This window comes from Aplysia californica, unplaced genomic scaffold (assembly GCF_000002075.1).
Source record: "Aplysia californica isolate F4 #8 unplaced genomic scaffold, AplCal3.0 scaffold00069, whole genome shotgun sequence".
Lineage (NCBI taxonomy): Eukaryota > Metazoa > Mollusca > Gastropoda > Aplysiida > Aplysiidae > Aplysia > Aplysia californica.
Window position 1 is genome coordinate 1,915,168 of NW_004797339.1, and position 8,938 is coordinate 1,924,105.

At 41.8% G+C, this 8,938-nt stretch overlaps 1 protein-coding gene across 1 annotated transcript in view; it reads left to right on the forward strand.

Moving 5' to 3' along the window:
• The window catches only part of LOC100533312 (glutamate receptor subunit protein GluR1), a gene marked incomplete in the record, with an annotated part of 51,057 nt that extends 43,254 nt beyond the window's left edge, over positions 1-7,803 (forward strand). Inside the window, 5 exon segments of the mRNA NM_001204610.1 lie at positions 280-435; positions 5,453-5,489; positions 5,491-5,566; positions 7,100-7,135; positions 7,138-7,803. Of these exon segments, the coding sequence (NP_001191539.1) occupies positions 280-435; positions 5,453-5,489; positions 5,491-5,566; positions 7,100-7,135; positions 7,138-7,171 (339 nt within the window).
• Positions 7,804-8,938: the final 1,135 nt, after the last annotated feature.

Genomic DNA, 8,938 nt, shown 5'->3' on the forward strand with positions numbered 1-8,938 from the left:
ACATACACACACATACATACACACACACACACATACACACACACATACACACACACACACACACACACACACACACACACACGGCGCGGCGTGCGCGCCCTGCACACCCACTTGTATCCACTTTTCACCCTGTCTTCAAGGCTTATAATCACCCTCATCCTGTTTCCAACTCACACTCCTTCTCCGCCCGCCCACCGTGGCTCATTTACACAACTTCCGGTTTCCACCACGACACCATTTAACGTGTTTTCCATTTCTCTTCCGTGTCTGCTTTCACAGGAGTCGACAGGAAATCAAAGTGCACTAACGCTGAGTAATGTATCCGGAATTTTCCATATTCTGATTGGTGGACTCGTCCTCTCTATGATTACATCATCCATAGAGTACCTCATTCAGAGAAAACTGAGGGGGAAAAACAAGAACATGAAAAACAAGGCGAGTCAACGGTTTTATTCTGATACAAATATCATGATAGGGAACAAATGATTCACACACCCACACGCATTCAAGCTTAAAATCCGTGTCGGACCGTCTGTTAATGGACTGTTGTCTATTGGGGTCGATAGGTTCATTTCAAATCACATTGTCTTTCGTTGGAGTGCCTTGTGCATCGAGCCTTTTTGGCGTGGAGCAAATTAAGTCACACGAATTTGTATAATTTCTTGGGAATTGACGCATTAAGATCCGGACAGCGACGGAAAATTTCCTTCTCTAAAATGTTGTCCTTTCACCTCCTTTCATGCTCTCTAAGCCATGTTCTGTCAATTGCTTTCGTTTCCACTTTCTGCTCCCTCCCGCCTCTCCTTTGGCCCTTTCTCTTTCTGCAGCCTTTCTACTGCTGTTCCTCGGCTCCTTCTCACTGCTGTCTTTCAGTCACACCCTGATATTATGGTGGTTAAGGTCTAACATCTTGCCTTCTCGGCGAAAGGCGAAAAATTTCGAAGGTCTCGTGTGCAAATTGCCCACGTTAAAGATCCCTTGGTGGTCCAAAATCGGTAAGAGTGGGCTTCAGCCGCCACCCGGGCAAAATTCAAGATTAATTCCCACCAATCAAAAAATGTTTAATGGGTACCGCGCGCTCATATGACTTTATGCAGTTGTGAGTGCTGTAAAATACTTAACAAAAAAAAACCTAGACGAATTAAGGTCAAGTTTTATAATGCTTGTTAGATATCTATGTTTTTTTGCCTCAACTTTTGACTCGGAACACGAAAGTTTTATCAAATTTAACCATTTCAACAAAACTGTGAACTTTCCCCACTTCAGAGTACTTTATTAAATAAATTTATGACCGCCTTAAAGCTAACAAGACGGACTCCCTTTAATGGTAGGACTTCGGTCTGAACTCTAGCAGATGAGATAGAAGAATTGATCCATCCTTGTGACAAAAGAACACAGACGTAAGCGGATCTTTCGTGAGAACACACAAGGGAGTGTGAAGGTAAGGGTTGGCTCCTTTGCTCAGCTGCCCGGACTGCTGCGGTTGTTAGTATTGCAGGCTTGTTTGCAGATAGATTCAACGCGCATATCAGTTTTCGTTTGTAAGTTGCTAGGTATGTGATAATGATAATTTTCATGATCATGATCATGATGACGGTGGTGATAATAATAATAACATGCTTGAAAGTTTATGCCATGGGCTCTAGTAAGAATTCCTAAATGCTTTGTGTACAGAGAGCATATCTGTTTAACCAGTTGCAGTGATAGTCGTAAAAGAAAGTTGAAGGCTAAGGAAAGTTTATGTGAGAGCTTATGAGTCTTCCATCGAAAAGCAAACCTTAATCCCAGTTTCCTGGAGCTATGAAATTACGCAATGTTTACGCAAGTTTTTGTAAGACAATATTCTGAATAAATGCACTTTCGCGGCAAGAGCAGGTCTAAGTGTCTCACCGGATATCTGGGCTCTTGTTATGAATGCTGGGTGTGAATATTATAGCTTTGTTCATTTTGAAATGTTAGGAGGGAAGATAATAACAGTGGGTTCTCTTGCCATCACCAAGTAGCAAAGAGGGTTATAGTTGTGGCGCACGAAGTGTACGGCTGGTAGAAGACAGTGTTGCTTTTTACATAACCGCACATTTGTTTTTTATTTTCATTATTACCCCCAATGGGTTTGTTATTTCGCCGCTGTGAACGAGACGACGTCCTGTTTCAGGTCCAGAGTAGACGTTGACTCGCACCCACGAACAAAACGTTTCAAAGTCTCTAAGTCCTAACTTGTTCATTTTCATCAGAATCTGTCCGTGTTTATAAATAGCATATTTTATTAATTTGCCAGTTCGAACGTCACATTGCTTGGCACTTCTGTAGCCCAGCGACCAAGCTTTTCTTCGTTTAATCTTGATCCAGTAATTCAACAAAATCTTTATTTGGACCCTTTTGGTGCATACACGGGATGACTGCCCCCATATCTCAGCGTAGCTTGTAGCTTTCACCTCTCGAACGAGTTGGCATTTCCATGGTAGTCTTGAAAAGTACTTTTTGGGGTAGGTGTTTTACGACGCTCGCAACTGCATAAGGTCACAAGAGCGCTCGGGACATTTTCAGTTTTAAGCAAATTTTGAATTTTGCTCTTGTGGCGGCCGAAGTCTACTCTAATCTATTTTGGACCACCAAGGGATCTTTATCGTGCGCAACTTGTACACTGGACCTTCGTTTTTTTTCGCCCTTGTCCGAGAAGGCTAGGTGTAGATTATTCCAGCCAGACGATTATGGGTGTGGCTGAAAGACATCAGTAAGAAGGAGCCAAGGAGTAGCAGTAGAAAGGCAGCAGAAAAAGTCAGGAGCCCAGAGGAGTGGGCAAAGGAGGTGTGGGGGTGGGGGCAGAAAGTGGAGACGAAAGCAAATAACAGAACATTGTTAAAGAGCAAGAAAAGAAGTGAAAGGACACAATTTTAGAGAAGGAAATGATATTCCGTCGCTATCCGGATTCGAACCGGGACCTATTGAATGAGAGGTGAGCATCTTAGCCTGTAGGCCACGAGAGCCTCCTGTGTTTGGCGTAGATCTAGTCTGAATTTCTCGATCCGCGATGCGCCGAGTCATTCGTCCGGCCTCATGAAATCGGTCACACATGCAGCGATTTTCGGCGGTTTTCGAGGCTCGGGACCAGACCCGGGGCCAGGTCCTTGCCTGTGTGGGGCCCCTATGGGCTTAGGTGATGAACTGATGGGCGTTGACCTTCACCTTGACCTGAACCTTGATTTAAAAAAAAATAATACATATCCCATTCTCCAGTACCATATGATTCCATCCCACATATTATTATGAGGTGGTGTCCTCCCCATCTGTCTCGCTCCGCGACGTGGTCACGGAAGCGTTTACCATATCGTCGGCAACTTCTCTTGCGCCAGTTCATGGTATCAACACAAAAAGAAGCATTGATCAGAAGAGGTCGCTGAAGACCAGTGTCTATGGGACGCCAATTACGTTGAAGCTGAGTGCAGTATTTATTCAATTATTTATCATTCGTTATGCTGGAGTACGATATTTATTATTCTTTTTATCAACTGTATTAAAATAGTCCCCTTTGTAGTGTATTATGTTGACTAAGTTATAATTTTCTTTCTACCTTTCTGTCTATCCTTGCAATCTGCCTCTGTGTCTCTATCTTCTTTGTTTTCTCTGTTTTAGTCTCCTTTCGTTATATCAAAGCAAAGGCCTTTTCTAGAGGGGAATCGATCCCCGATTTCCCACTTAAGAGGAGGGTTATATTTATCATTATTGTAACTACCGATGACACACCCCCTGTATTGCAAAAGTATATATTATATTATATTATATTATATTATATTATATTATATTATATTATATTATATTATATTATTTTATATTATATTATATTATAATATTGTACTATATTATATTATATTATATTATTTAACCTTGTCCGTACGTCGTGATTTTCTATCGTATCCATACGACGCAGGGAACTCAGTACTACCACTTTCCAAAGAAGAAATTTTTTCGTTAATCCGACCGTTCGTTTTGCATAGCAGTCTGTCAAAATGATTTTTTGAGAAATACTGAAAGTTTAAAAGAGATCTTCGTACTAGAAAGTATTCTAAAATATGAAGAATACAACCCCGGGGGTTAAACAAAAATCTCAGCTCGTACACGTTCAGCAACTGAGAAGCGAAGTGCGGAGAAAGTTATCTGTTCATGAACGTGACAACCCGGCCCAAAGATTCATTGACAAACAACTTCTACTTCTACGTTAATATGATGGGTGAAAAAATAACTAATAACCCAATTAAACGCCCATTACTTGAGCTAGATATCTAGATGGCTACAGAATTGAACGGTTTGTGTATTTGAGTAAAGAAAGGCACAATGACATAATATAGGTCAAAATGTGCTGGGAAAAATATAGACAGAAACATTAGAGGGAAAGGAAAGTTGTAACACCGAAGTGCCCTCCAACCACCCGCACCATCGGCAGATGGTCTAGATTTCCTTTTTTTTTTAAGTGTTACACATGTAATTTTTTAAAAATATATATCATTCGGTTACGGGGCTTAAAACAAGACGAAAACAAGTTGGGGTTAATAGCTTAATTAGTATTATCATTATCATCGTCATCATCATCATCATCATCATCATCATCATTATTGATTATTATTATTATTATTATTATTATTATTATTATTATTATTATTATTATTATTATTATTATTATTATTATTATTGCTATTATTATTACCATCATCATTATTATCATCATCATTAGTATTAGTAGTTAATTATCATAATCCAAAATTGTAGTATCGATAGTAACGCCCATTTTACGGGTCTGGGCGATAATGCTGATAATGGTGTGCAAGTGTGTGCTAAAGGTGGGATGGGGGGGGGGATGATGTGAGCGCATGGTAAAAGTATTTTTGGCAAATTTTAGATTAAAGGACCAAGATAACCGAATGCGTAATGTGAAATGCAAAAAAAAAGAAGGTGAGAAAACAGAAAGAGGAGAAAGAAAATAAAAGCAACACCAAGACAAGATGGCTGGGGAGTCTATATTTCTTATACGTAGTTTTATGGTTAAACGAAAAGACTAACAAAGCATTTTTTGCCTTTCTTTTGCTTGATGATGATCATGGTGATTATCAGGAAGAAGAAGAAGAAGAAGAAGAAGAAGAAGAAGAAGAAGAAGAAGAAGAAGAAGAAGAAGAAGAAGAAGAAGAAGAAGAAGAAGAAGGAGAAGGAGAAGGAGAAGGAGGGGAGGAAGAGGAAGCGGATGGATTGTAGGAGCTGGAGTAAGAGAAGGTTTGACTTGCTACTGCTGCTGTTGCTTCTGCAGTTGGTGATGATGATGATGATGATGATGATGATGATGATGATGATGATGATGATGATGATGATGATGATGATGATGAGGATGATGATAACGTCAAGAAAATTGATATTCTTAAACTACAATCGTTGACATCGTTGTCTATTTTCCTTATTTCTCCAGCAAAAGGCGAAAAACTACACACTGCCAGTTCCGCCCCCACCACCAAGACGAGCATGTTTCAGCTCCAGCTCTGATCGCCCAGCGGGGACAGGCCCAGGCTGGGAGAATGGCTACGTGAGTGTGCTTTCGTTTCTTCTTTCTTTTTTTCGGTAAGTGTTTTATGGCGCTCGCAACTGCATAAAATCATATGAGCGCGCGGGACACATTAATTTAAACATTTTCAGTAGGTATGAATTTTGCCCGGGTGGCGGCTGAAGCCTACTCTTATCGATATTGGGCCACTATGAAACCTTTAACGTGCGCAACTTGCACACGGGACCTCCGAGAGTTTTCTCCCTTGTCCGAGAAGACTAGATGTAGATCTTACCTACCATAAGATCAGGGGTGTGGCTGAAAAATAGCAGTAAGAAGGAGCCAAGGAGTAGCAGTAGAAAAGCTGCAGAAAGAGCCAGGAGCCCAGGTGAGGTGAGGGGGTGGGGGCAGAAAGTGGAGTCGAGAGCAGACGATAGAACATTGCTAAAGCAGCAAATGATAAGAAAGGAGACATTTTCAGAGAAGAAAAATGTCCGTCGCTCTCCGGATTCGAAACCGGGACCCATTGAAAGAGAGGCGAACACCTTAACCTCTTGGCCACGAGAGCCCCCCTTTCGTTTATCCCCTTCCTATTGTGGTGTAGCCTAATAGAAGGGATGCTCAATGATCACATTCAAATGCAATGATATGGTCTGTTGGGATTGGGTCTTTTGAGGAATTGCGGTTGACTACTTGACTGCAGATTGTACCGAATAGACCAATGTTTTACTCATACATCAACAAATTTTCCCCGAAAGTACGATTTTGCCTTCCAGGCCCAAATAAAAGGTATGACTCACTCAACGGCATGCAAAACAAAAATGGCTCACTGAATTACTGGTTGGCTTTTCGCCACGATCGTGCACAGAAACTCAAACGTGTTTGATTTTAGAAGAGTGGATCGACTTGTGGCAAAATGATAGTTTTTGTCCATGTGAGAAGTAAAATCTGTGTATATGAGTATGTAAATGTGTGTGTGTGTGTGTTTGTGTGTGTGTGTGTGTGTGTGTGTGTGTGTGTGTGTGTGTGTGTGCGTGTGTGTGTGTGTGCGTGCGTGTGTGTGTGTGCAATTCTTGAGGTGTTTATGCGTGTGCCTTTTTGTTTGCATTGTGATGTACTCGTATGTGTGATCAGATAAGAACACACACACAAATCACAATGCCCCGTCTCCTCTATTTCTGAACTGTTGACATTTCTCTCTATGAACAATATTCAATCATTAATAAACTACCTCTTGTTCAACGTATACGGACTTCAGAGTTTTGAAAACTGCTTCACAAAGTACGTTTGTTTACAGCGTCATATTAGTTCACTTGTATTAATTTGTATCGAATAAAAGATATAAAAATACCTCCTCCAAGTATAATATCATGAACTCCATTTTTAAGGAACACACATTTTTACTTGCAGGAAGTTGTAGTCTTCCCTGACCCCCCACAAACACACAAACACACTCTCTCTCACTCACACACACACACACACACACACACACACACACACACACACACACACACACATACTTTCAATTTCCCTTTTCAATAACCCTTCTCTTATTGTGTTCTTTTTTCCTCACAGGCTAGTGACAATGCCACTCTACATGAACAACAGAACTTGATGGGTGGAGACCCCGACGATGTCAAAGGCTAACAGACCCGTGTCTCTCTGGATAGTAAAACAAGGCTAATTTCTCTCTGCCAATCATAATTCATCACCATGCCATCACTGTAATCACGCACTGTAATGACTATAAGTGTTTTATATAATGATAAACACAGTTTGCATCTTTTAACGGTTAGACTGCTTCCACAATGGTTATCGGTGGATGAGTCGGACGCAGTACCCCCCCCCCCTCCCCGCCCACCAAAAAAAGAGGTCGGATAAACTCAATAAATTAACTAAACTTCCCCATATGGCAATTTGACTAGCATCTTTTATCTTTTTTTCCGTGTCACGTCAAAGGGTCTTACCTTTACACAACAGAAGCCACTGTCCAGATACAATTTAAAAACCAACTGTGCAGCGTAGGGCACAGAGTGCAAGACAGTACAATGTTGCCCCAGACTTGATTTAAAAAAAAGAGCAGCATGTTGTAGATCTATTTGTCATTTCGTCATACGACCCTTAGCAAACACCATAATTAGTCACGTCCATGCATTACCTTTCCAAGAAAACATGTCCCCATCACATGTTTGTGTGTTCTGCTGAGTGCTAACGACCTACTTGACTCGCTGCAAGCTATTTGAAAGTAGACGTATTATCCCCTTCTCCCCCGACCACAAACCTGCAACATGCAACATGCATCGCCCCCTCCCCTCACCCAGCTCTGCTTACCAGCCCTACAGTATACCCTACTACCCTTCTCCCACCTCTTCCCCCACACCATTGTCCCTCCCACTCGCCCCCTACCCCCCGCCATTGATACCATACCCACACCCCAGTCGTCATCTCCCTGCTCCTTACACCCCCCCCACTACCCTTACCCACACAAATACCCAACCCTTCACCTACCAATCGGCCCCACTATCACCCTCACGCTTGCCCCAAAACCCTGATTGTTTGGTTTGGCTTTGTTTTTTGGTTGTTGTTTTGGTTGGATTTTTTTTTTTGGGGGGGGGTGGAGAAAAAAAAGTTTACCTCAACGTTTAGCGTTTAGGAGTCAATTCCTGAAATCCCACAGATTTCCTAAATGCTCCCTGCACACTGCAGAAAGACTTGTCAAAATCCTATTTGACATTATGGTTTGATTCAAATTTCAAAGAAAAGATAGAGTGAAATGAAATCGAGTCGAGTGAATGGTCCACACCTTTCTTTACGAAGTACGAGATGTTGCCATAATGAGGGTATGAATACAGAAGGCATACTCCTTCGACAGTTATAGTTGTTAGTATGAAGGCTAATTTTGACACCCCCTCCCCCCAAACAAACAAAATGCAGGCGAACGAAAGCGGTGCCCCATAGAGAGTGCGGAACAAAATCTTTCACTGAAAGCGAGTTTATTTGTAGTGATCGATAAAGGTCGTACTCACCATAACCGCTGAAATACCTGAAGTGATCTGCCGCCGCTTGAACAAAATTGCAAGACAGCAGCACTTCGCGACTTGAAGGGTTATCAGTACATTGTATTTGGAGGGCTCAGTCATCCCGCTCTTCTGGTCAGGGGACTTACGGCTGACATCCATTTAAGTGGCTGTTATAAACACACACGCACATAGTGACTCACACACACACACACACACACACACACACACACACACACACACACACACACAGACAGACATAATATAGAAAATGACAGAGGTCCCGGTAAAGCAAAGTAATAACCACTGCATATGACGCCACTGAAGCAAGTCCATAGATGTTATCTTCTCAGAACAGAGAAGAAAACACACTGCTAAGAAGAAATTACCCGAAGTG